This window comes from Apus apus, chromosome 13 (assembly GCF_020740795.1).
Source record: "Apus apus isolate bApuApu2 chromosome 13, bApuApu2.pri.cur, whole genome shotgun sequence".
NCBI lineage: Eukaryota > Metazoa > Chordata > Aves > Apodiformes > Apodidae > Apus > Apus apus.
Window position 1 is genome coordinate 19,118,481 of NC_067294.1, and position 27,232 is coordinate 19,145,712.

General features: G+C 47.6%; 1 protein-coding gene across 2 annotated transcripts; it reads left to right on the top strand.

The window, feature by feature from the left end:
* On the top strand, positions 1 to 27,232 carry CYSTM1 (cysteine rich transmembrane module containing 1). 2 transcript variants are annotated; one of them, XM_051631188.1, is made up of 3 exons: positions 1 to 50; positions 12,316 to 12,563; positions 26,783 to 27,232. In XM_051631188.1, the coding sequence occupies exons 2-3, from the start codon at positions 12,335 to 12,337 to the stop codon at positions 26,887 to 26,889; spliced, it is 336 nt and encodes a 111-aa protein (XP_051487148.1). In that variant the 5' UTR covers positions 1 to 50; positions 12,316 to 12,334; the 3' UTR covers positions 26,890 to 27,232. The 2 variants fall into 2 exon arrangements, with proteins under 2 accessions (XP_051487148.1, XP_051487149.1); XM_051631189.1 differs by lacking the exon at positions 1 to 50 and having other exon boundaries at positions 12,310 to 12,563.

Below are 27,232 nucleotides of genomic sequence, written 5' to 3' on the forward strand. Positions count from 1 at the left end.
CCGCCGCGCAGTGCGCAGCGCGGAGGGGCGCGAGGCGGGCGGCGGTTGAGGTAGCGGAGCGGCGGGGGAGCCCGGGGGGCGGCGGGGGAGCCCGGGGGGCGGCGGGCCGGGCTGTGGGGCCCCGGGAGCGTCTGTGTGTGTGGCCGGGAGCAGCCGGCACCGCCCGCGTGTGATGGAGTGACTTCGGGGCTGAGCTGCCCCCGCCGTGCTGTGAGGGCTGGGGGGAGAGGAGGGCCCCGGGCGGCCGGGAGAGCGGCTGGACGATGGGGAGGGGGGGACTGGGGTGTGGGCGTGAGGCCCTTGCTGCAGGGAACGGGCTGTTCAGGGTTGCTGCTCTGAGGACGTTGAGGGGCAAAACATCTCGGGGTGAAGAGAGGGACCCGTTCCTCCTTGGGGGGGCAGCCGCGCCCGAGGTCGGGGCAGGGCGCTGTTCTGGAGCAGGAGGGTGGCTCCCCGGGGAAGCCCCTGGGCCCCGGTGCTGCTGACCCGCGCGTGTCACCCGCTCTGCCAGCTCCAAGGATGTGTTTGTTTTCAGAAAGTTGCTTTAAACTGTCAAGTTTTCGTTGCAGGGAGCAGGGAGGCTGTGGGGTTCACAGCCCTGCCCTGCATGTCAGGGAGAGCTGGGCTGCGATTGTTTATGCAACGTGGGGGGAGAAGAGGAGGGCAGACTCAGAGCAGATGGGCATGTTTAATACTAATGGGCTTATTTAGTGTAGAGCAAGTAGTATGTTGGCACACTGTGTAAAAATAATAATAATACTGTTTAAAAGCCATTATGGTTGTCCTGGATTTATATTTTCCTGCTACCATAGCTGTTGGAGACCTAATTTGGATTAATTAAATGTCATAGAGAAATAGGAGAATAAAAAAAAAGGAGAATACGCATGTCCTTTCCTCAGCCACATGGATCTGGAAGCCCCTTCCAGTAGCAATGGGGAGACCCTCTCTGTCCAGGGCAGCAGTAAGATCTGTCCTAGTCATCCCAGATTCATGTTTAGCTCTTTGAAAGGAAAAAAAAAATGCTGTTGGTGCTTTCACCTTTGCTACAAAACCTGTGTGAGCAGAAGGTTCAACCTGATTGTCTAAGTAGGGGAAGTCTTGGTAAGGTAGTAAGTGTGGGGGAGTTAAAATGACTGTGCAGAGCAACTGCCTCCTCCTTTGTGCTGTGGTAAATGTAGGGATGTGATAGAAGGTGTGAGAAGTGCTGCTGTGCCAGAAAAAGGGTATTTTTCTTTCAACTGCATCAGTTGCTTTAATAAAAAGACTGACTCTTCCTAGAAACATTGGGTGATACAAATGGTATTACTATATCAAATAGAGGAGGAGGCAGAAAATGCTGAGACATGATACGTTTTAGTGATTGTATTTAAGTGCTTTTTAGGGACAATCAGGAATGAATGTGCATATTGGATAATAATCTTCTGCATGACATTGAATAGTGTTTTTACCAAGTACTGAAACTTATTCAGCACTAAAGTCTGTTACATTCTGCCTCTTATTCATGTGCTATAAAGGCCATCTTTGTTAAAATACTGATTTGTCATTCCCCTAATGATTTGAGAGTAGTAACTGATAGTCTGCAGAGGCCAAAGAGGAGAACAGGGTGTCCTACAAACGAGTGGCTCTGACATGAGCTGCGCAGACCCTGTGAGGTGGTACCCCAGGATCAGAGGAGAGGGCTCGGGTGTTTTGCTACCATCTGTATCCTCAGCTCCATATTACATTGAAAACTGGCAGTGGCTTGCTTGCTGAAAAAACTGAGGTGTTCCTCTAAGTGTAAGCAGTGATGTTCCTGCTGGTAGTGTTGCAATGGGATGATAAGGCAACTACCTGGAGGGCTGTGTTTGTGATAAACAGAGCAGCTACCTGTTTTTGGGGTAGTCCCGTGCATGATCAGATTAATACATTACTTAATTTTTTTCTAGGAGGGCAGAGTAACTCTTTTTCGACAAACAACTCTGCCTATCTCCTGTTCCCTGTTTGTGATCTCCCTGTGGCGTGGCTGTGGACTTAGTGGGGGCCATGAAAACTCCCAGAGGGAGCTGAAGACTTGATTGAGCAAGGTTCAAATGACTGCCTTCAGTATTGATATTTTCTACTCATCTACTCTCTCAGTTGTGTCTTGTCTTTCTCAACTTCCCAAAACAGTATGGTTCGATGAGTAGAAAATAGCACTCCCTCATTTTTGGGAATAGGGGAAGACAGCAAGAAGCCTGAGCCACGGAAACAGATGGTTGGCGTTGCCAGCTCGGGCATCCTGCTGGCTGCAGCTTGGCTTTCCAGGGGACTCGCCGAGGCCACTCGCCCCAGGGTGGTGGAGGTTGCCTTCCTCCAGAGTTTGGGATGAAGTGCTTGGCCTCGCACCCGTGCTGTGCCGCCATCTGCAGTTGTTTCCCGGGGAGTGTTTCCCAGCCGGGACCCGGTTATGTGGAAGCTGGTGAGCACGTTCCTTCTGCCCCCACACCGCTTCCTAGGAGAAGGAGCTGTGCTGGGCTTCGCTTGCCTGCCCACCGCCCCTCAGCGTTGCTGAGGGGGAATGCATCTACTTGGGAATGCTTGGTCTGTGGTATTCCTTACACCAGGCACCACCACTGCTAAACAAAAGCTGCTGTTTCTTTCACGTGCAGAAAAGAAAGATGTATTAGATGTATTTCTGCATTAGCGTTATAATGCATCGTTGTGCCTTTATTCGGTCTCATCGACTGTTGAGAGTCTCTGAACATCAACCTCCAGCTTCTCTTCAACCTCTGACAGAGCAAGGCAAAGGCTTTCTTAATTTTATGACAAATGGTATCAAAGGTCCTTGCTTGTGCCCCGTGATGAGCAGGCATTAAAAGATTCTTGCTTATGCCCTACAGGCAAAGTAAAGAATCGTGTTACAACTCCATGTAGAGTGTGGAAAAGCAGAAAAAGTGAGGAAACATGAGGAAGAAAATCTGTCTCATTTCATTTTCCAGTCTGTTGTGAAAATATCTTTCTGAGTAATGAAATCTTAGCTGTAGAAAATCCTTTTATTTCTGTCTGCACACAGTGACTGCTCCTAGTCTTAGCAGCTGTGTGCTGCCCTTCAGTGTGTTTCCTGCTTGAGATGGTCAAGAATCATCACACAGTCTGGGTATCTTCCACTAAATCCATCAGTGTATCAGAGCTGGGGAGGTTATCATGAAAGACTACTGCTGTTTCATTGCTGGGATGCTGCCAAAACACCATCTGAATAGCACATATGACTGTATTAACTGTGCTTATTAATTTTCTTGCCAGTCACACTGTTTCACATTCACTTCTCAGTTGAACCAACAAAGCTGCTTTCTTTAACCACTATTTTCAGAGCACAGTATAACTTGAAAATCAGAAGTTCTCATTGATTTTTTGTTTTGGTATTTGTTTCACCTTAAAACTGTCTTAATACATTCCTTTAAGAACAAAGTATTTCTTTATGGAAGTATCTAATGTAGCACAATATACAAAGACTTGAACAAGAGTAGTGCACACAAAAGCATTGAAAACCTGAAACCAGGCTGTTAGTGCATCTATCTGCCTGTATCTGTATTTCTGTGTGGGCTTTGCTTTTTTGTATGTTTTCCCATAGACACTTGTGTAACTGGGCAGGTTCTCAGCTGGTGTGCTGAGCCAGCAGCGAGTGCCTTGGCTTGTAACACTAGAGGGACTGTGCTGCAGTACCTCCTGGCATCGTAAATGCTGGTAAATTGTACCTTTCATCAGATCTCTGAAAAACTTGACCATTTTTCCCCATAAAGGATGCAGTTCGTGTACTAGGTGTAACAGAGCATTGGATTTGATTATTTATTTTTTTCCAACGATTTTATTTTAGGAACTACACTGGCGGCTTTTAGAGGTTCATACTTTTCTTCTGCCGTGCAGAAAATTTAAGTGGACAGCACATTGCCAGCAGGAAAACTAGGCAGTAAGTTCTAAGTAGTATTTCTGAAGAGGTTTTTTACATTCTAAATTATTGATTGAAGCTTCTCTGCAGAAGTAAAATCCTGGCCTTCAAACCTGCCTGTGCATAAGGCTGCATTGTTAGAGAGTCATGTGTAACAGAGCAGTGAGGACAGATCCTGTGACTGAAGCTCTACAAAGGAGGTTCAACAAGACTACAGGCCCTTTAGAGCTGATCAAAACCCTTTGTTTCTTTTTAAACCAAAATCACCTGGAAACATGCATATCAACGATGGTTTTGCCAGAAAGGCAGGACAGGAGAGGTGGGGCAGTTTGTAGGGACACAAGTGTCAGCTGCAAATCACTGCTGCACTGTCCATTTGCACAGATGGACAGATGTGAGGGCTTGGAAGGTACTGGAATGAGGGAATACCTGGCTCAGGAGCTGGAAAGGTTAAATGCCTGTTCATTGAAACCAGGGCTGTTTATCCTATGGAGCTGCCTGATCTGGTGGCTTCAGCTGCTCAGAACAGCTACTGAGGTTTTTGTGCGGGAAATGCCTGGGCCACTTGAACGGTGAGGAAAGGCACATCTTTCTAATGACTGTGGAGTGTCCCAAAGCCCTGGAGACCTCTTAACAAAATGGGTTTGAAGAAAGCATCATATTCTAGTTCCTCCTTTGATAGAGCAAAGCTGGGCTTTTCACTTCTGCCTGCATTTTGTCAAGTAAAAAGGGTTTGAGGAGCTTTTGTAAGAAAAGGTGGATGCAGTTCTTGCACCAGCAAGAACAAGGTCTTTTTGTCTTTTTTTCTAAGAAAAGGTGGTTGCAGTCTTGTGCAGTTCTTTTTCAGCTATTACTCTAGGCTGATGGTGCTGCCTGGTGAAGTGGGTGGACAAACCTGGGAGGATGCTCTCATTGGAAGCAAACTGAGCAAGAAGGGAATCTCTTACAATTTATCCTCAATATACCTCTCATGCAATCACTGAGCAGAGCTTGCAGAGAAGCGGGTGAGAGGAAAACACAGAACCAGTGCCATTTAAAAGCCACTTGTGCTTTTTTCATTTGGATACTGTTCATATGAAATGTAATTTAAATTCTAGGCTGGTTGCCAGGACCTGGCTTGTTTATATTAAATGTACTTTCCATTAGAACTCTGTATTGGAAAACTACTTCCTAGAGCTGCAGGCATGAGAAGGGGTGGGTTACATCAGGGCACCCCCGTTGCCCTTCTCATGATCTGTGCTTCTTGTCATGCCTTCCATCTTCATCTGTGCAAAGGCCAGCTGAATCAATATCTGACATGCACAAAATGTGATTCCTTCTGACTAGAGCAGCATATGAGGTGTGGTGCTTCTTCTGCTCTCCTACAAACAAAGGACTTCTTATCTTTGAATTCCTAAAATCTGCTAATTGTTTTTTAGGAGGGAGGTTGTCTAGGTGTTCCAGACTGCTGATATGCTTTGTTCTTTTTCAACTTGTTATCCCCCATTTGTTTTCAGAGGCTATTGCTTGCTCTGTTCCCTGTGCAAGAGAAGGCCTTTCACCCTGATTCGGTGCCCAGCTTAAGACTTTAGTCTCCCCCCACAGCTTTCAATTTAATTGATTCACTTGCATAGGAGATTACATTTGAAGGATCTGCCTTGCAGACAGCTGTCTGCAAGGACTGGATTTTCCTTGTTGGTAGATTAGCGGGTGTGTAAGTGGCCTTTTGGAGGAGGATAAAGGGCAAAACTGGCTCTTCTGGGCAGGGTCTGAAGACTCTTTGGGAACCCCTCATGCTTTCCATTCATCATGCTTTTCCTTGTTCTGTTCTGTCTTGGTTGTTTACCTGCATGGTGTGCTTTTCTGACCAAAAGTGTACCTGTTCAGGCCCTCATGGCTGTGCTTCAGGGAGGCTCTTGATGGTGATCAGTTATCTAAATGAGGCTATCAGTGTCTTTTTTTTTTTTTTTGGGGGGGGGGGGTGGTGGGAGGAAATCCTTCCCAGTGATTCCTAAACATAGATGAGATAAAGGTAGATCTCATTTGATTAATAATCTACCATGCACTGGTCTATAAAAAGGGCTAAATATGTGGCACCTGTGGATTATGAGACTTTCCTTCATTGAAATTTGTGGCAGAGTCTGATACCTGGTCTGTGAAACGGGGGAAGAAGCTGTGTTGGTTCTCTGGTGAGCAGTTTGTGTAAGAAGGACCTGTACGTATGCAGTTATAAGCTCTACATGAGCTATTCCCCTGTGGAAGGATCTTGCAGTTACAACTAGTGTGGTGCAGCTTGAGCTCCATGTTTGGCTGGACACATGGCAAGAGCTGTCCTGGGAGTGGGCTTGAACAGAACAGAGAGCAGACAACTGCTGCAGCATCAAGCAGCAGAGCTTCCTGCAGCCTGGTTGCTTCCTCTCAGACAGACAGTAAAACTACAGGAGCAGCAGTGGGTGGCAAGAATTCCCAAGGAATTTGTATAAGCAGAGTCCTCATCTTGGGAGAGATGCCTGAAGAGAAGAAGATTATTACTTCACAAGTGTGCTGGAAGGGGAGAGTTGGGAGCAGCGCCTGAGTAGTTCTGTGGCAGCCACATTGGTATGAAGTTGGTATTTTCAAAGCTTAATGATGAATTTTTTTCTCTAAGGTATATTGGTTGCCAAAATTGACAGGTTAAAAATATATATGTAGTGTATACCAAGCACCATAGTTCATAAGTTGCACCTTTTGCTAAGCCTTAATCAAAGACATGTTATAGATGTAGAGAGACTTTTGTCCTCACATAGGATGGTGGTTCTCACATCCTGATGTCTCTGTGTCTGTATAAATATGCACATGCACTTATGATGCCACATGTATTCTCTATATGATATATGCAACCACAAAAAGAGCCAGCAAATGCATGTAAACCTTCCTGTTAGAAGGGACAAGGGGTAATGTTTTTTTTAAACTAAAAGAGGATCGATTTAGACTACATAGAAGGAAGAGGTTTTTTTACTATGAGAATGCCGAAACACTGGAACAGGTTGCCCAGAGAGGTGGTAGATGCCATCCCTGGAAACATTCAGGGTGTCACCGTTTGATTCGGGTTTGACAACAATGCTCTTGATCCCCTCGCCCTCCCACCCAGCTAGGGAAGGAGAGAGAGAAATAGAGAGAGGCTTTGCGGGATTGAAAACTAAACTACACAGCTTTAATTAAACACTAATGATAAAAGAAAATATATACGATTATATACAAATGCTCAGGTGTGTGCAAAAGCCTCTTGCCTCCCCCCAACCACAGCAACTCCCACAGCATCTCCTGAGATGCGAACGGTCCTGAAAAATTCTGGAACTGCCTGAGAAAGTGGAGAGTGATGAGGGTCAGGAGAGCTCGAGCCTGGGGGTCAGTGGTGATGGATGCACAGCGTCCTTCCCGGATACCAGTCATGGATGGAGGAGAAGGGAAGCAGAAAGGAAGCTTTCTGTGATCTCTGACCTTCCTCTGAGCTCATGTAGGTATATGGGATGGAATATCTCTGGCCAATTTTGCTGTGTGTCTAATGCAGCCTCCTGCGGGGGAGGGGAGGGGGCGTGTCATAGATCTTCCTGTAGTGCCTGAGCCACCAGAGTAAAGGTGCAACCTTGAAGACGCAGCAGTTAGAAAAACATTCCACTGTTTGTTATCATTCCAAGCTGGAATACTTTGCTACTAGTTAAAAGATGAAGGAAAAAAGAAAAATCAGTAAAAGGAAAAGTGGCTTCATCCTGGCTCAAACCAGGACACAGGGTCAGGCTGAACAAGGCTCTGAGCAACCTTGCTTACTGCAGATGGGGTTGGACCAGGTGATCTTTAAAGGTCCCTTCCAGACCAAAGCATTGTAGGATGCTGTGATACTGTGTGTGTACTCATACTTCAGTGATTTGTTTTTTGTAAACCTTATGGAAGATGGCCAGCATTCTGGATTTGGTAAACTGCTTGTTTAAAAGGAAACCACTTCTGTTAGAGCAGGGGAAATGTTTGCTCAGCAGTGTGGAACAAAGGAGTTTGAAGATAGCTTAAGGAAATTTAATGATATATTAACAAACTTACATCTTAGCAAAAGTATTAATGGCTGGGAGGTGTGGGAAGAAGGAATAGGAACATGTTTTGTCATTCTCTTTGGGTGGACTAGTGATTTCTCTGTTGTTGACCAGCAACAGATAGGACAAATGCTTAGTGACAATCCAGGAAATACCTTCATTTGCTGAGTTTAGTCCTAAATTAAGTTTCACATCAGGTGAGACAGTGTAGTGCTGTTCTGGTACTTCCTGATGGACCTGCAGTGCCATGGAAAACAAGGTGCTTTACTGATGTATGAACTTCTTTCTTTTGAGCTTTGTCTTCAAGAGGTGCTCATTGGGAAACCCACAGATATGAGCCCTGATGCAAGCCCGTAGGAGTTGGTCTTGTTTGCAACTCTCATGGAATTACTAGCTGGGATGAGAACCCACAGCAAAGCTTGGTAATATGTTTTACTAGGAGCTCAAGTATGTCTCTGAAAAATATCTGCTTAATGATTCAAGGCTCTGCCTTGCAAACACATACCCAAATGAATAAATAAGTCTAGTAAGCACGTAAATCATGTATGAGTTTATGAGAATGAGGAAAATCCAAGTATGGTGACACAGTTCAAAAAGGGCAAATAGGGAAGGTTTTATGTGTGGAAATGGAGGACACGGAAAAATTCTTCCTGGAGAACAAATAGCATTGCAAGAAGGCTGATCTTCACAGCTGAGGTGGAACTGGTAGGGAGTGGACAGAAGTAGTACTTGGGACCTCTGGAGGACCTGGTTTCCACAGCCACCTCCTGGGCTTGCTGAATGCCTTCATAAATTCTTTCAGGAGTTATCATTGCAAATAAATCTCCAGTATAGTTGCTGCTGAAACTGCTCTTGCTGGGTGCTGTCTTTTACTTCTTGCCTAACGTCAGTTGTGTTACTTTTCCCTCTACTTTGAGGGGAAAAGTAACTTTTGCCCTGGTGGAATATGCCCTTCTTAATCTTCATCTTTTCTGTTGTCCTGTTGCTCTTTGACAATCTCTGCCCAGCTTTCAGTAGACTCTCCAGTTTTGTCCTCAGTCCCTTTCCCATATTAACAGGCAGTAGCTCCACTCCAAACCTGCCTCCTCTTCAAGAACTGTTTGACATGGCTAACACGGAGCTGTTAAACAGATGAAGAGCACAGATGTTTATTTCTTGTTCCCTATGCCACCATTTCCCTGTTTGCTCAATCTGGATTCTAACTCCTCTCCAGTTTCTTAGACTTTTCTTCAGAGCCGCTGATCCACAGTTTCTTTTACTCGTCCTCCATGGCTGTTGATTTTCAGTGGTTTCAGTGGTTTCTAAACTTTACCAGGCACAGCCTTGTACAGCTGATGCCCATCTCAGACCTTTCTGCTGAGATGATTTCTACCCTTGTGGTTCCACTGGCAGTTACCCCAGCTCTCTGAGGGGCTTTTGCTGTGGTCCCATGATGAGTGCTTGTACAGAAACCAGGCAGCCATAGCAGTGGACAGGCTCCCTGCTTGGGTACCAAAGGGAGCAGGGAGTGAAGCGAATGGCCAGCCATGAGAGTGGAGGATGGCTCCTGGTGTCCCCACACAAGTCCCTGTGTCAAGGGAGCAGTGGGATGGCTGAGTTGAAGTTATCCACTGTCTGAATTGGAGTTCACAGCCAACTGAAGAACTGCAATATCTTTTAAGTCCTTCTACAGCACTCAAATGGCAATTCTGTTGAATGTAGATAAAGAAATGGATGCATATGAAGGGACAGAAGGGAAGCCTGGAAAGGATGGGCTGAGCTGACTGTCCCCTTAGGTAGGAGGGCTTTGGAAAACAGAGGTAATGAATGTGAAACTCTTTGCTTGAGTTTGGCAATGATCACCAAAGCAAGCTGAGCCCTGGGGATCTTGAGGAAAGGTTTATGAACAAAAAACATGATCTGCGGTTTGCTGCCTTTGGATGCCTTGTGTACACTCACACACACACACGTTAGGATGCCAGTTTACAGCCTAGAACAGACCTGGAGGGGCTCAGAGAAGGGAGAGGTAGGTGGAGGGACTGACTTCTGCCTGAGGAGCAGACAGTGGGCTGGTTTGTTTTGGCCTGCAGGATAAGGCTCCCACATGCCTCCTCCCTGGTTTGGTGAATCCCAGAATTCAAGAATGTCACCACTGATCTGCTGCAGTCATCTGGTGGGGCAGGAGGCAGTTTTCCATGAGGCACCCAGCAGGGCTGAGGGTCCCCTTGCCCCAGGAGCAGGCACTGGAGCTGGACACCAGCTCAGGGAGGCTGAGCAGCCTCAGGGAGAGTTCACAGGGGTGTGTTGCTTGTGTGGGCCCTGTCTGGCTTGGGCATCAAATGGTTACCCTGCCATGTGCAGCAGTATGTAGTATATACATGCACTCACTCTGGCGTTGTTCTTCCCTGGAAACTTGCTTTAGGCTGCTGTTCTGGGGTGATTTTCTGAGTTAGGTGAACATTAGTGACCTGTTATATTCCAATTCTCTAGTTGTGTTGCAGTGAGCTGGAGGGCTTGCTGCCTGCCTTTTGCTGCCTCTCTGAAGGGAGCATTGCCTCGCTGCGGACCTGCTAGAGGCATTGCAGTGCGGAACTGTTGTGGAAGAGCCTCAAGTTAAATGTATGTTGTGCTTGTCTGTTTTAAAATGAGCAGTTAAGTGATCTGACTGGAATGGCAATGAAAAAAATCAAATTCCTTTAATCCCTGGCTTTGGTGAAACACTTAAAACTCTTGTAAAAGATGTTAAGAAATAGCATTTGAAAGGTATCAGCACTGCCTTAGCAGCTAACTGCAGGCTGGTGAGGCCTGCAGAGATGAAACTGAAGGGCTTCTTGGTGTCATCACGGGTCAGGGATGTCAGGCCTGTTCCGTAAGTGTGCCTCTGGAGGTGTTTGGGGTCGGCAGCACTCTCCTGGGCCCCGGGTCTGGTCAGATTGGCTGTGAAAGCGGGATGGGGCCATCCCCATGGTGCCTGCACAGCAGCACATCGTGCAGCAATGCTTGGCAGGAGCAATGTATAAATAAGCAGAGAGCCTGGGGACCCTCCTTGGGGAGGGACAGGCAGCATGCTCTGAGGGGATGAAATAGCATGCCATAAACAAACAAAGCTCACTTCAATGCTGTCAGGGATTGCAGCAGCTGAACATAGCCCTAGAGGCTTGACTTGCTTGGCTTCTGCCTGGCAGATGACTGCTCTGAGCTCACTGTAAGTTACAAAGGTGAAATTCTTTAATCTGCATCATGCCAGAGCTCAGGCTAGGTGTGTTGCTAGTCTCCTCTAAACTCAAAATCCACATGTCCACAAGAGCTGGTGCACAGTACTAAGCATCCAGGTCAGCTTAGCCCAGCTGCTTGCCCTTTTCAACACCACCCAAAGAGTATCTTGCTTGTCAGCCGCTCCTGCTCAGTGCTGGCCACAGTGAGCCTCTGTAATTATGCTCCTGGTATTTCTCCCTGGAGCATGTGGGAGGAGGTGTGCAGCAAAGGGGAAATGTTGACCCTTCTGCACCCTGTGATGGTAAAAGGAAATGGAAAAGTACAGCTCCTTCAGTCAGGATGGTTCCTGAACACATGATATTAAGGAACGTAAACAGGGAGAAGCTTCAGAAACCTAACATAAGCAATGGCTCACTTAGTCATGCTGCTTAGAGGCTAATTAAAGTTGCATTATTGTGACAGTCTTGTCTTTTGATGTCTGTACCGTGTAATGCATTAGGTAGGTTTTATGAACATCAACTCTCTGAGCTGGCCTTAATGTTGCTTTTTGAATGAGACTGAGCCCAAGGTCCTGATTGCTTGTGGCTGCTGAATGATTCAGTTGCATATTACTGGAAAAATACACAATGTGTTGGGTTACAGTGTCATCAGGAAATTGTTCACATACAGTCTTGCTCCAGAGTGCTGTTCTAGATGCTTGCAACAATTAGCAGAAGTGTAATGAACATTTATGTTCACCATTTCTCCTGTCAAGGCTATCAAACATGAGGAACCAGCTGCATTTCTGTGTGGTTTTCTTATTTAATATTGACAGGAATATGATGTAATCACTTCTAAATCTCCCCTTAAAGCAATTAAGGCAATTTAATAATGAGTGGAAGCAGGGGATTTTGTTTTGCAGTTGCAAGGCTGATAAATATCTTAAGGTCAATAGCTGATGCATGACTGGAAAGCAGCAAGTCACTGTGCTGCTAAAAGAAATCACTTCAGCTCATTCTCTGTCCCTGTGATAGGTTTAAAAATAAGCTCACTACTTGGCCAGGTATTCTGAGGCCTGTTTCTCACACTTAATGTAGGACCCTCTGGAGAGCAGTCTGAAATGGGAATGAAATGATCATGTATGAAGCAGACAAAAGCAAACCAGTTCTTCTGTTTGTTTTCCTTCTTCTGCAGGACAGATTCTGCATCCCACATGAACTACGAAAACCCTCCACCTTACCCTGGTCCGGGCCCGACTGCCCCCTACCCCCCGTATGCACAGCAGCCGGGTGGTCCTCCTGGCCCCTACCCAGGCTATCCTCCCGGACCGACGGGGCCGTACCAGCCAGGCCAGCCAGGTTATCAAGGCTATCCCCAGTATGGATGGCAAAATGCACCTCCACCTCCAGGACCAGTGTACGCAGATGGGCCTAAAAACACAGGTATGCCTAGCAGCCATGGTGCAGTGTAATCATGTCCCTGTCTGGCTTGCAAATGCCTAAGTATGTGTTGACCTTGAAGTAATATGCATCTCGCCCTGAGGGGGCTAGGGAAGGTGGAAACTCATTTAAAGCAGGGATTCTGTTTATAGCCTGTTTTCCTGCTTTGTTTTGCTGTCATGTCTCTAACAGTTCTCTGGCTGTTGGAGGATACTGCTAATGTCCTTAATGCAGATCCCTCGAGGGAATCCTGACGCTGAGGTTTTTGTACATGCTTTTTGCTGACTTTAGATTTGCCCCAACTCTCATTCTGCCTGTCTTTCTGTTGAGAAGTTTCAACCTAAGGCTGCACAGTTAAAGCTTGTAGTACACAGATACACAGTTACTACCAAATTAATGTGCACCAATTTTCTTGAGCCATTGAAATAATTCTAGGGCTTTTGGTTTTGTTTGTTTTTTTTCTGAAGCTATTATTGTTCTGTGGAAAAACACAAAAAAACCACACTTCTGGGTAAGTGAAGGAAGATGGTATAACTTACTTTGGCATCTAGCTGGTCCGTGTGCTGCATCCCCTCAGGGTGGTGTGCTGGTTCACTCTGTCACCTGTAGCTCTCGTGGGACACACTGCAGTGCTTGGTGCAAGCTTGAACTGTCAGAGGAGGGCTGACATGTCAGTTAAGGGACCAGAGCATCTTTATATAAGAAGCTGAGAGAGGAAGGACCGTTCAGCCTGGAGAAGAGAAGGCTCAAGAGGGCCTATCTTTGTGTATAAATACCTGATGGGAGGGAATGAAGGAGAGGGAGCTGGTCTTTTCTCAGTGGTGTCCAGTGACAGGACCTGAGGCAATGAGCACAACCTGAAACACTGAAGGTTCTTTCTGAACACAAGACACTTTTCTACTGTGAGAGTGATCAAACAGTGGCACAGTTTGCCCAGAGAGGTTGTGGAGTCTCTGTGGAGATAGTAAAAAACCTGACTGTGCAGTGGTCCTGGGCACTGCTCTAGTTGACAGTGCTTGCATAGGGGAGTTGGACCAGATGATCCAGAGGTCCTTTCCAACCTCAACAACTCTGGGATTCTGGCAGGGCTGGGTGTGGTCTGTGCCTTTTCCCTATTGGAAAGAGGAGAATTTAGCTTGGGGTTTTTTAGGAACTCTCGGTCTTACTGGTAAGGACACTTGCCTAGAGACCAAGTTTATTCTTGTCAGCATTTTACAGGCTTTTTAAAACCTCTACTCATACATCATGAGGGCATGCTCACTCCCTCACCATCAGCATGAGGACTCATGCTGTCCTGCCAACTCCAGTGCTTTCTTCAGTCTTCTTCACTGATAATGATTCTCATCTAGGCTGAGAAGCCAGAGACCATCATCACCTCTTCCTGTGTTGCAGTAAATATCCCAAACAGGCCTGAACTGTTGAGAAGAGTCTTAAGTACCTATAGGTGTTCTGCGTGGCAGGGGATGTGGCTGGAGCTATCAAAGGGGGTGCTATGCAGGAGGGAGTGTGGGATGCACATCCAGAGAGGTGCTGTCCAGGCACTGTGCTTTCGGTGGGAGCTGCTGTGAGGAAGGAAGGGAGACTCAGGGTTTTAACATGCTGGGTGTGTCTGGCATGGTCATGGACAGACTTAACCTGGAGTGGAAAGAAATGAGGCTAACATGTACCTCATATCAAAATCCTAGCAGAGCTTTACAGCTGTGTGAGGCAGTAGCACTTCAGGCACTGCTGCTGTAAAGACTGGCTGATAAAGTGGGTATCAAAGCTACATCACTTGGAAAATTGTCAGAACTCAGACAATTCCCTGAGGCCTTTGCCAGTGTCTGTGGACACTGCACGCTAAGGTCACCCTCTACATACTGTCATTGTCGTTGCTTGGGACACCATGTGCTTGCACCCAGGGTCTGTCAGGACACTTGCTGCATTTTGAGGTAGCTGCCTGTTGTGCCCCTTCATGTTACTCTGACTCAACAGCACGCTGTGACAAAGGTCTTTTCAAAGCCTGCATTTCTGGGGAGGCTGGAACTTGACAAATTCCCAGCAAGAGTTTTTCACTGCAGTGAATCCAAAGGAAATTTTACATAGGTGGGTGGACAGGATGAACTGTGCAGAGAACATGTTTAAGAACTTTTTTTTTCCAGTATTTTTGGCTAAAATGGTGGACTACTGGACCGGTGTAAAGGCATCCCTAGATTTATAGCTGATGTAAGATGCCAGGAGTATTCTGTTGTGGATCTGGCCAGAGGACCCAAATGTAATCAGTGAACAGTTGGTGTGAGTGAACGAACCTAAAGGAGTACAAGTCATGAGTTCAGGTTCCTCTGCAAGAGTGAAAACCTCAAGGGTCTGCCTTTGCAAAGGAGGAGGCAGCAGTGTGATGGTGCTTCCCATCACTACCGCTACGTGGACTCAAAGTTTAATCAGGGTTTTCCCTTGGAAACAATTAGTATTTCACTGAGAGCCGAGGCTTATACTGCAGGACGCAGGGTTTTGTTGTTAAATCTAACCTTACACAACTGCAGACACAACTAACCAACAAACCAAAGACCTTCTGGTAAGTCCTGGCTTTGAGCTGCCTTCCTGTGCATGGTCTCCAGACCCACTTGGGGAGCCCCCAGTTTGCATTGTTTTTGCTGAAGTGGATGTAACCTACAGAAACGTTACTAAATGTGTGTACATTGAAGTCAGGGCTATAACTTTGTGTTTGTCTGCAAAAGCTTTGCCTTTTTCTTGATGCTCCTTCTGTTAAACACCCATTTTCCCCTTTGCTCTTTTTGGCCAGTCTGTCAGACTGGTGCCTGATCTTTGTCCTGTGACACGTTACCGGAAATCTGAGAGAGCTTTCAATGAGGCTTTGTTTAATGATCACATCCAGGAGTGCCTAGTATAGAATGGATGTCCCTAAAAAAGCTGTTGTGTTGGGTTTTTTTTCTAAAAAAATAATATACTAATGCTATATGCTTGTGGCTCTAATATAAAAAACTGACATATAAATCTAGTCAAGTTGTTACGGTCTGCTTAGCTGGTCTGGCGTGATTTAATGTGGCTTGTCAGTTCTTGTGTTGTTTCCAAGCAGTCATCTGGGAAGACCTACCAGGGAGATCCTGCCCCTCTACTCTGCTCTCGTGAGACCCCCACCTGGAGTACTCTGTCCAATTCTGGAGCCCTCAACATAGGAAGGACATAGAGCTCTTGGAGCGAGTCCAGAGGAGGCCACAGAGATGATCCAAGGGCTGGAGCAGCTCTCATATGAAGACAGGCTGAGAGTAGGGGCTGTGCAGCCTGGACAAGAGAAGTCTCTAGGGCGACCTTAGAGCACATTCCAGTGCCTGAAGGGGCTTGAGGAAAGCTGGGAAGGGGCTTTTGACAAGGGTGTGTAGTGATAGGACAAGGGGTAATGGTTTTAAATTGGAAGAGGGGAGATTTAGGTTGGACATTAAGAAGAACTTATTTGCTGTGAGGGTGGTGAGGCATTGGAATGGGTTGCCCATGGAAACTGTGGCTGCCCCATCCCTGGAAGTACTCAAGGGCAGGTTGGACAGGGCTTTGAGCAACCTGGTCTAGTGCAAGGTGTCCCTGCCGATGCAGGTGGGTTGGAACTAGATGATCTTCTAGGTCCCTTCCAACCCAAACCGTTCTGTGATTCTATAATTCTGTGTCCTCCTGTGTGGATGCTTTCCTTTCCGAGTAGATGTCTTGCTGTCCTAGATGACTTTTCTTAATCTAACAAATTAAGCTGCTCCAAGTAATTCATTGGTATTTCTGAACAAACGTGTCCACATTGAAAAATAGGAAATTTGCTATACTTTAAATTTTATGCTTTAAGTTATTTTTCTGTGTAGGCAAACTGCAAAGTTTGCGGAGCAAAGCTGGTGTGCTTATGTGTGGAAGAAATTTGTATTTTGGTCTTGGGTCAGTCACACAGCTAGAAATAGTTACTGTTGAGCTCTCGAAATCCGATGGTAAAGTAGCATTTCAGAGTGATAGTGTTTTATAATCTCACAGTTTGTGGCTTCTCCTGATTAACAATGGGCATAGCCATTACAGTTGGCCCTTGGAGAAGAAAAAACTTTATATGGCTTGCTCTCTGTATTGAAAACAAAGCTGCATGAGATGTAACAGGAAGACAGCTTCAAGTTGATACTGGTTTTGTCAGCCATGCTGTAGCAGAGCTTGTGACCCACTGAGCCTTGTTTAAAGCTGCTGCTGAAGGATCCTTCAGGCTGAACATCAGGGCTGTGAGTATCACCGCTGGGCATTGTCTCCCCCCCCACCCCACCAGTGGGGTCTGCAAACCCTAGCTGGAGAGTTCAGTCCTTCTTGCTGGGGTCATGCATAGAAAGAGTAGGTAACATCTAGGCTGGAAAGAGGAAGTTATTACTGTTGACTGAGCAATATCTCTGCTAGAAATAGGTGAGAGGGAGGATGGTGTCATCTTTTTAAAATTACTTTGAATAAGGAGACATATATGAAGGCTTGTTGGGGGAAGGTGTCATCCAGAGCAGCGCTGAACAAGAACAACAAGTAGATCCCACTCCAGACTAGTAGGATTAGTTACTCATGACAGCCATCAGAGTTGCAGAAGTCAGGTTGCAGTTTATGCATTAAGACTGAGTGGTGTTGGCCATATGAGTTCAGTGCAGAAGAGGGAGACTGCAGCTGGGAATGGCAGCTGGTGGGCCTTGGGCCCTTCTCCAAGTTAAGTCCACTGTGTGTCAGCTTGTACCCCCTCAGAGTCACCCTAGCTGCCTCAACAGTGTGGGGTGTGAAAAGCCTTGAAGGGTGTGTTTCTTTTCCAGGTGGAGGAGGTGTGAGCCAGAGAGGGTAGGTGACTTGCCAAGGTGGCACAGAAGACCTCATGACCATGGTTTTGCTTTTATTTGTTGTTGTTTTTTTGATAGTTGGCTTTTGGCCTTGCACAGGCTACCAGTAGCAAGGTCTCCAAAGAAACAAAACTTCTTGCATCTTGCAGGGGCTTATAACTGACTTGATTGTTGTTCGTTAAAAGCAAACACGTTGACCTTTACCTTTAGAGCTTATAATTTATATTTTGAGTTAAGGGTATCTCATTTCAGCTTCCTAGCTCTGGGAACTTACTTGGGCTGATTTCTGTCTGCAACTTCCCTGCTGTAAAAACTGAGGGCTATATTCATGCCTCTCCACATGATGTCTGTCCAGGCACGAGTTCCTGGAATACCATAGATCTGCCATTCAGTGTCACACAATACTTTGGCTGGAGGAATTCTCCTGCACTAGGACAAAGCTGGGAAACATGCAGCAGTAGGAGCACGGTTCCTGTGTGGAGCATGGTGTAAGAAGCTGGGCCTTCTTGAGCAGCAGGGACTTGCTTAGGGGGAAGAAAATACCTCATTTTCTCACCAGTATTTTCATTAAAAAATAATTTGGTATCAACTGGCAGAAGGAAACCACAATATCTGTTGATTGGTCAGCAGGTTCCTTCTTGTCAGTGTAAATTAGAGGTGAAATGTAATGCTGTTGATAATGGCATGCTTTAAAAAGAAGTGGAATGAGCCAAAGTACAAGGTGACATACTAATTTGAAAAGCACTAGCTGACGTTGGCAATTTACCCAGCTGAATTTCTCCCCTTCCAGTTGATACGTAACAACGTCATGGAGGAGGCTGTTTGTGCTGTGCCCAAGGGAGCCAGGCTCTCTCAGCAGCCTTCCTTCCAACCAAAGGCAAACAATGTTCAGAACTGCATGTGACCTGTTGTACACACAGAGTGGAAATCTTGGTTCTACAAGTTGATTACTTGTAGCAAAGCTGACTGAGATAAGAGTAATAGTCACAGTGATGCTGCCTGCCTCCTAATGTTTGGCCAGCTGCAAGAATAAACAGGTCACCTAGATACAGCCACTGCCTTCTGCTAGAGGGGTGGATTTTTTGCTCTTTACAAGTCTCAGTGTGAAAAAGAGAGGATCCTAATTGCTGTGGTTAGGCTCTCTGGTGCCTTTCAGTGGTTACCCCCTCGCTTCTCCAGCTGTGTCGAGCTGAGCCTTCCCCAGCAAGTTTATTTGGAGGGCACCATGTATAAATCCCATCAGCCTCTCTAAGTATATTGACCCTTTCCAAGCAGTCTGTCAGAGCATTTAGTTTAAGTGTTACTGTACTTTGCGATCCAGCAGCACTTTCAACTGGTGTCCTGCCAAAAAAAAAAAAAATCTCACTTGGCAGCTGTCCTCTTAGCTGCTTCTCACACTGAAGGGTGCTTTAAAACCTGGAGTTCTCTCTCCTCCAAGATTGCTGTATCATACCTCCCTCTGGCCCTGCCTTGCATCAGCTGACTGCACAATCAGTGGGGGCTGTTTGCTGGCAAACAGTGCTGTCCTGGCTCTGATGGCTGACTCCACCTTCACTGCTTTGCACCCCCAGGAAGGGGGTAATCTGAGAAAAGCCTGATGCAAATAAAAAGATTTTCAGATTCAGAAAACATGCTGCAGACAAACTGGCTGAGCAAGGCTAAGGCTGGCTCCATAGTGGACAGCATTAGAAGAGGCTGCTGTTCTGGACAGTCCTTGTCAACTGGGCACCTAGCCTGGGTGAGAAGCAGATTGTGTGAAGCCTTTTTCCAGCACTGCAAGTGCTGCAGAGATTGTGTTACTTGGGGCGAGTGGGGACTGCTTAAGGAGAGTCTTGCTACCCTGAATGACTACTCATGTTCCCTTTGCTTCAAAACTGGACTTTGTCCCTCCTCTTGGTCACCGAGAAAACTCTGACAAGACTCTTGTAAGACCAAGTTTGTGCTGTGTAAATCCCTCCAAGCCAGGTCTAGTTTAAATCTAGGACTGATGGTGATTTTCAGTCAAAACTGTGACTCAAGCTGAGGATTTTGCTGTTCTTAGCCCTGCAGCTGAGTTGCTGAAAAATGCATCCTTGCTTTAACAGTGAATAAAGATTTCACTGGTTAAAAAAAAATGTTAGAGGAAGTTCTCAAATTCTGTAGTTTTGGGAGATGCTTCTGCATCTGTTGCAGTGTAGATGAAAACTGAAGGGTCTGAAGCCCTGAATTACTGTGCTTGAAGCTGGTTTCTTACATGACATGTCTTCTGTGCACTCTCTAACCTGTGTCATGGGGTTCATGGTGCTTTGGAAAGCTGGCCAATGCCTGCTGACATCCTGCAGAGATGTGGGGGCTTACTATGTAAGATGTGCTTTCCTTCTGGAAGGAGCACCTGTAGCCCTACTTTGTAGAGATGTTGAATTCTTCCTGAGTGCATCTGAATTCCACAAATGTTGATTAGTATCACCTCCATTATCTCAGAGATCTCTTAATCTCATCCCTGTGTGTTCAGGTGAGGAAACTTGTCTCTTTTGCAGCCCTGAGTTGAGCTGCAAGAAAATCTGCAGGGTTTATGATCAGATGTACCTGAGGCTTGGAGCACATGCAGTGTGTGAAAAGGGGAACAACTTCAGCCTTGTGTGAAATGCAGCCAGGGCAATGTTGGCTCTGGGAAGTGGCATGTCTGCACAGTCATTTCCCTGAAATGTGTTGCCTTTTCAGTTCCCTGAAAGCTGAAACAGCCCACCCAGGTGACCATAAGAGCTTCTCGGACTTGCAGGAGCTGAAAGGCAGGAATTTTCCTCACCTGCTGGATATAGTCATGCAGCCACGGAAGAGGGCAGGCCTGATAGCAGTGTGGGTGGTTGTAGATCAGTTGCTTCTGTGTAAGTGCAGTTGTCTGGTGGCAGAGGGGATTACAGGTGAAACTACCTGTACTTACTGCAGCTTGTTTCTCAGATACTTAGGTTTTGCTCAGGAAGCTGTGGCAGGACAGCTGTTTGTGTTTGGAGCTGGGGACTGTGAAATTTGCCCTGCGTATTTTGCAGCTCGGGAACATTTTTGCTTGGAAGCAGGCTATTGTATTTCCATCTGGCCCTGACTGGTATGTGTTTCAAGAGTGTGCTGAGGTATTTCCTGATATCTGAACATCGAGACTGTATGTCCAGTGAAAAAGCCTCTGGGCAGGAAGGAGCTGGGGGCCTGGGGAATGTGACATACAGGTGTGAGGCCATTAAGCATGAACAAATATTCCCAGAGAGGAGAAGGAACTATTAAATGCCTTTCTTTCCAAGGGAGTTAGATCTCATCTGTGCCCAGACTCTGCCTTGGAGGTCTTACGGATGAGGCAGGAGGTCTGGGGTAGAGAGGAGCTTTTTTGGCAGCTGGTACGAAAGCTTTAGTTGAAGTCCTAGGGTGCCTGTTTACCAGTTGTGCACACTTGCTGCCTGTGTGGGATTTGCTCCAGGACGTGTGGCCATCTGGGAGGTCAGGGCTGGGTGTTCTTTCCTCCTGCAGTGCTGGGTCTGCAGACCTAGACTGCACCCCAAAGAGTAGCTCAGAAACACTTGGTTTCTAGTCACTGTCACCTCTGCATCCCTGGGTTGCCATTAACACCCTTGTGCAGACTCCCCTTCCCTGGCCTCCATCCTGAAAGGAAAGACTTTCAAATGACTTGGGTAAGAATGTTTTTAAGGTAGAACCTGCTGCACAAACTGACTTGGCTTAGTAGTTTGCTGCAGGCAACACTTAACCCTGTAAGAAATTATGCAGTTTTAAACAAGACTTCTTCCTTGCTAGCTTGGACAAGCAAAAATCTCTTGGTGCAGAAGTGGCTCATGATAAAAATTACTTTATTCACAGATGGGAAAAGGCTTGTTGGTCTCTTCTCTGCTGTGTGCTTCCTCCCAGATGATAAGGCATGAATTAATTAATATTAATTAATAGTTCTGCCCTGAACAGCCATTCAGATCCTATGGAAAAAGTTTCTGGTCTGCAGTAGCAGGGGTTGGTAAACAGCTTGTTCTGCTTCCTCTGGTGTGCTCCAGGCCCTGCCTAATCCATTACAGCAGGCAGGTGTGACTTGTTTGACGCAGAGTGGGTCTGGTGCTAGCACACAGCTGGAGCTGAAGGAGAAGTAAACTTCAGACTTGGTGTGTTCCTTGTGCTCCTCTCGCTTTAGGGAGATGAAAGAGTCCCCGTAGCTGGGGCCAGGCTGGGCCCACCCTAGGGGTGTGAGCACCCTGCAGTGAGATCTTGCCTGCCTGATGATTCTTTGGCAAGGGCAGGAGCCCTGGAGGAAGTGCAGCAGAACTCTGGTAAGGCTTCCAGAGCTCCAAGGCTCTGCGCTCAGCTCTGCCCACCCTCTGGGGGGGGCTCAGCAGTGCTGGCTGTGCCTGGGGCAGGAGGGCTGGTTTTGTTCCCAAAGCCATCCGTGCAAATGCAGTAAAGTGCTGCTGTATGGAGCACTGCAGCCTGAGGTCATGATTGCAGTTTCACCAGGTGAAAAGCACTGTTCCTGCCTTTCCCTCACGGAGCTAATGATTAACAAAATCAGTTAGGTACGAGAAGAAACAAAATGTGTATGCTTAAGATAAAGGAGTCTATACATGAAATAACAAGGTATTGTAGTATTTGTTTTAAAAACAAAGTGGGAGTTTTTGCACTGGATTGTGCAGGCTGATACTGGGTGCTTACAGGAAGTGCTGCCATTTTTTGGGCAGCCATGAATCATTGTGATGTATGGTCCTTTGGGCTGGTTAGTAGATGGGAGGGTCTTCTCAGCTTACACCATCTCCCATCCTGTTTTAGAAAAAAAATGGCAGCATCACAAGCTTAGCCTAAAATTGAGTGCTGTCTAGTGCCTCTGAGAAATTGACCTTGTTTCTCTTATCTGACCACCAGTCCCAAAGTGCTGATGGGCTTCTGCTTGTAGTGGCAAGGACCCTGACACACCATAGGAGATCTTGGATCTTGGACAAAAGAGAGGCACAAAGCAGCTATTGAAGTTCACAGTGAGGCTTGCCACAGCAAACTGGGTGGCTTTAGCTTGGAGGCATTCAGGCTGCTGAAAAGAAGCATACAAAACCAGCAGTTCCCTTAATTGACATATTTTGGGCTGAGATTTTCTTGTCAAAGTTATTCCAGTAGAAAACCTGATCTCTGTTAATGGAAGAATGCTGGTTGAAGTGAGTTGGGAAGCTATTGGGTGGCTGGCATCAGTCATGTGCTGTGCAAGACTTCCTAACAAAACGCTTTTATGAGGTTTTAGGAAAGGTGCTTTGAGTTTTGTTATCTTATCTCTTACTGGGCTGTTTATGGGGAGTCCTCTGTATTTAAAGTAGCATAGGCTGGGAAGAGTGAATAAAGCTGCTACTATGGACTCTCGAGATTTCCTTGAGTACTTCTGTCACTGTGTTTGTGTTAGTGCTTTGAAGCTGATGTTCATTTGCAAAGTGTCCAAAATGAGAGGGTTGGTGCAGGATGTCTGCAGCTTAATGAGTGGCTTGGCTGGGAAAAGTTCATCTAGCCTTCCCTAGAGCTGTTTTTTACTGTTGGTAGCTGCAAGGTTGACCAACCTTCACCTGTTCTGCTCTCATCCTCTCCTCTGTAAGCCCCACATCCAGCTGGTTGATGAGAAAAGCTTTTTACTGTCAGTGCTGTAAGGCTGTGTTTAAAACTTCTCTGGCAATTCATCTGGTGACAGCAACAGCTACAACTTCTGAAGCATTGATGAAGCTTCAAATAAAGTGATCCTTACACTCGAACTGTAGGGAGAGGTGGTTGTTTTTATTCAGAGTATTGCCCAGATTCTCTCAAAGGCAGAGAGAATGGTGTTCTCTCAAACTGCAGCAGACTACACCAATTCCTGAGAGCTCGTGGTGGCAGAGCTGCCCCCTTGAGATCCCTGCTCTCAAGAGGAACTTTGCAGTGGAAGGCAGCAGCTTCTCCAATGTGGATATCAAATAGTCTTTTGTGGGGCTTTTCTTGAACTTGGAAGGTGAATGGGTTTGATGAAGTGCATAACCTTCTGCACAGGGAGGAAGCACAGCTTTTTCTCAGAGGGTTTCTGGAGAAAGGTACTTATGCCATGATGTGGTGCTGGTTTAAGTGGCTTCCAGCATTTAATGAGAGAAAGGATGTGGTCACTTTCCAGTGTCATTGCTCTGTTGCCAGCAGAAAGATACACCCCCAAGCCCATGGTGAGTCCAGAAAGGTCTGGACATCGCTGCTGTCCCTCTTGTCTTCTCCTGTGCCAGTCCTGCCTTGAATTGTTAGTGGGCAGTTGTGCCCATGTATCAGCCAGTTCAGTGCAGACCTTTCCAGCAGAAGCTGTTGGCAGTAGCTGGAGGTGCTTGCTGGAGGGGGAGCAGTGCCCACTGTTCTGTGACCCACTTGTGCCGGGAGGCAGCACTGGCAGTCAGCTGAGCAGCCCTGTAGTGCAGGTGCCCATCTCCCACTGCACAGGCCCAAATTTGGAAAACACAGTATAGTTTAAAACTGCTAATGGATTAATCTTAAATACTTCAGGCATACCCTTCTTGTGTGTCTGCACTCGTGGCCAGGTTGCTGTAAATTGCACAGGACAACATTCAACTCTGCTTTGAGGTGGGGATGGTTATGCAGACCCCTCCTCCAGCAGAGTAAGTGGTTAGACTGGATTTCACTGACTTCTCTTTGAGTAGCCAACTAACCAGCAAGATCCTCTGCTGGTTTGTGTGCTACAGAGAGGACTTGTCCGTGTTGATGTATCATTTGACAGCTCGAGTCTTCTGCATACTGAAGCATTGCTCCTTGGTAGCTTAGCTACCAGAAAGCATCATTGCTTCGACTCTAGGAGCAGAAGGCAGCTATGTTGGAACTCATCCCTGAATCGTGCCTTGGCTGCAGCTACAGGTATGGCCCAGGGTGAAGGCAGGCTTCACTGGGTTGGCGAAAACTCATAACTGCTGTCCAGACTGTGATTTGTGTTGCAGTGATACAGCCTCCTCTGGTTAGCAGGGCAGCAGCCACGTCTGCCTGTCCTGGGTGTGAAGTGTTGTACCTTGGAGCTTAGAGTGGAGGGAACTCGACCCCCTTGCCAGGTGTTGTCAGCCTGAGAGCTGAGGGTACATGAGGCACCCCCAAAGCGGTGTAACCTTATGCTGTCCACCAGATTTGGCAGTGTCACATGCCACAGAGATTTTTCTGGGGTAGGGGAGGGTGTCAGGTTCCCCTGGGTTTCACTCAGTCTGAAGCTGCAAGGACATGCAATTTCTGTGGTGCCTGTTCTTGCAGGTGTTTTCCAGAGGTCAGTCACCCTGCTGCTGTCAAACCAGCAGGAACCAGAGCACCCCTAACCATCCTCCCAGCCCCATTCTGCTGTGCAGATTTGGGTGTCTGTGGGCACTCTAGCCCTCAGTTTTGGCTGTAGCTGTGCTCTGGCAGTAGCAGCCCAGCTCTCCGTGGCTCTGAAGCAGGACAGCTTGAATGGCACCTGGCAGCTGGTTAGAAACCAGAACTGTCTCAGGGCTTCAGTACAGGGATCTCCTCTGTGAGCTTCCTGAGTAACCATGGGAGAAACTTCCTTGGCTCTTGGCTCTGAGGGATGGCAGGAGCCAGTGAGCATCCTCTGCCACTGGAATGTAGGCAGGAGAGCATGGCAGGTACCCAGCTCTGGTGGGGAGCTCCTTGCTCATTGTGTATGCACTCTGCCTTGCATGTCATCATCTTATGCAGAGCTCTGTTGCTTTTGGTAGGAGCTGTGCCTTTGCTCGTTGTAACAGGAACTCTTCAGAGGAAACAAAGGCATGAAAGAGCTGCTTGTTCAGAGTTCCTGGATCCACCAGGGAAAAAAAAAAAAAAGGCTTTTCCCTGCCTGAAACACACCAGTGCCTCCTTCAGGCCTTGCAAGCTGAACTTGTTCTGCGCAGCTTTGCCCTGCTGCTCCCCCTCCCTGCACAGCCACTCCTGTGACTGGGCGTGCACAGAAGCATCAGACAGTGCCAGGGCTTGTCTCTCCTCCCCGGGGTGTTCAGCCAGGCAGAGGAGCAGCTCTGTGCTCCAGGAGAGAGTGCTGCTCAGCCAAGGAGGGGAAGCGGAGCCAGTGTCAGCATGTCTGGCTGCTCCCGGCAGTGCCTCTCAGGAAGAAAAGCAAAAAGGTGCTCTGGGTGTGCACTGCAACCTGTAGAGGACCATGGAGCAGGTGGATGTTTCCAGAAGGACCTATGGCCCTTGGAGAGGACCTGTGCTGGAGCACGTTCTCCTGGCAGGACCCTGTGTGGGTGCCCAAAGGCTGTGCCATGTTGGAGCTCAGGCCAGTTGGGAGCTCTGGAGCAGCCCCAGCAGCGCCCAGTCTGGTCTGGGACAGCTGCTCCTGCTGTTTTGGAGAGCCCTGAGCAGCCATCTCCACCACCATGTGCCTCACAATCACAGTGATTAACATACCCACAACACAGGTTGCTTCAAGGGGCAACAGGCTCTGCCAAGGCTGCAGGGAAACAACCCCAGCCCACAGGTGCCACCTCCCTGTTGGCACACATGGTCACACAGGTCACACAGTGAGTGAGTGATAGGAGATTCTGTCTAAGGGCTGCAGCCCCCATTCCCTGACCCCTGTACTGCCAGGGGGAGGAGGCAGGAAGGAAGGTGGTGTTTTAGTGTTTGTTCGTCATTGCCCAAATCTATTTTGGTCATGATAAATGAATTTAGTTTTCCCCAAGTTAAGCCTGTTTTGCCCATGATGGCAATAGGTAAGCCATCTCCCTGACTTTATACCACCCATGAGTTTTCTCATCCCCTTTCCCTATCTTGCCCTGCTGAGGGGGGGCAGCAAGTGAGGGGCTGGTTCTGTCCTTTGCTGTGTCTGACCCCTACCCTCCTGTCAGGTGCTCCCACCCCAGCACCACAAGTGCCACAGGAGCACAGGGTCCCCTCCAGCACAGCATTCTGAGCTGAAGAGCTTATGCCCCGATAAGGGCAGCTGTGGCAGGCCTGGAGGGGCACTGCCTTCAGCTGGGGCACTCCTGGGAAAGCAGCACACTTCCAGGCTGAGCCTGTTTTCTTGCTCAATAACTGCACGGGACTTAACAGAAGCCTCGTCCTGACTGACCTGCACCAACTGCTTGTGTGGAGACTGTTGTGTTGTGCAGTCCCTGCAGCTCAGGACCCTTCCTGAGGGGAGCTGCAGTGATGGGAGGGGCAGCAGGTCCTGACAGAGTGCTGCTGCAGGGATGAAACAATGGCCTGAGGAACTGCAGCACCCACCGCGGGTGCTGGGCACCTCCCCGTGTGTGTACCTGTGCACCAGCCCTAGTGAGCGTGACACCCAAGGTGGGTGCTGGGGAACCCTGTGGCTGTGCCAGGGGCTGCGGCCATGGTTGGTTGGCCTCTGGGGTGTGACCATGCTGTTCTGTGACTGACCCAGTTCTCCTGTCCCTGCAGTGTACGTCGTCGAGGAGCGGCGGAGGGATGACACTGGCGAGAGTGCCTGCCTGACGGCGTGCTGGACCGCGCTCTGCTGCTGCTGCCTCTGGGACATGCTGACCTGACCGCGCCACGGCTGCCGCCCATCCTCTCACCGAGGGCGATGCAGGCTCCCCACTCCTGTCCTGACCTCTTTCTTTTACTGTAATCAATGCTCTGCTTTGCACAGCCAGGAGTTCCCGTCTGTCAGTCCTAGCGCCTTGTTGGGGTGGGAGGTGCACTCCTTTATTTTAGTAAAGGAAAAATCCCTTTTTAACATTTCTAAGACTTTTGTTGTAACTTTGAAGAATGTGCTAATGGTCTATTTCAGCCAAAGGCATTCTGATGAAATGTATATTTATCGGGTGAAATTTTCGTAGTCCTAGAAATGTAAACGTATGCAATAATTAAAGCCAACAGTTGATTTTC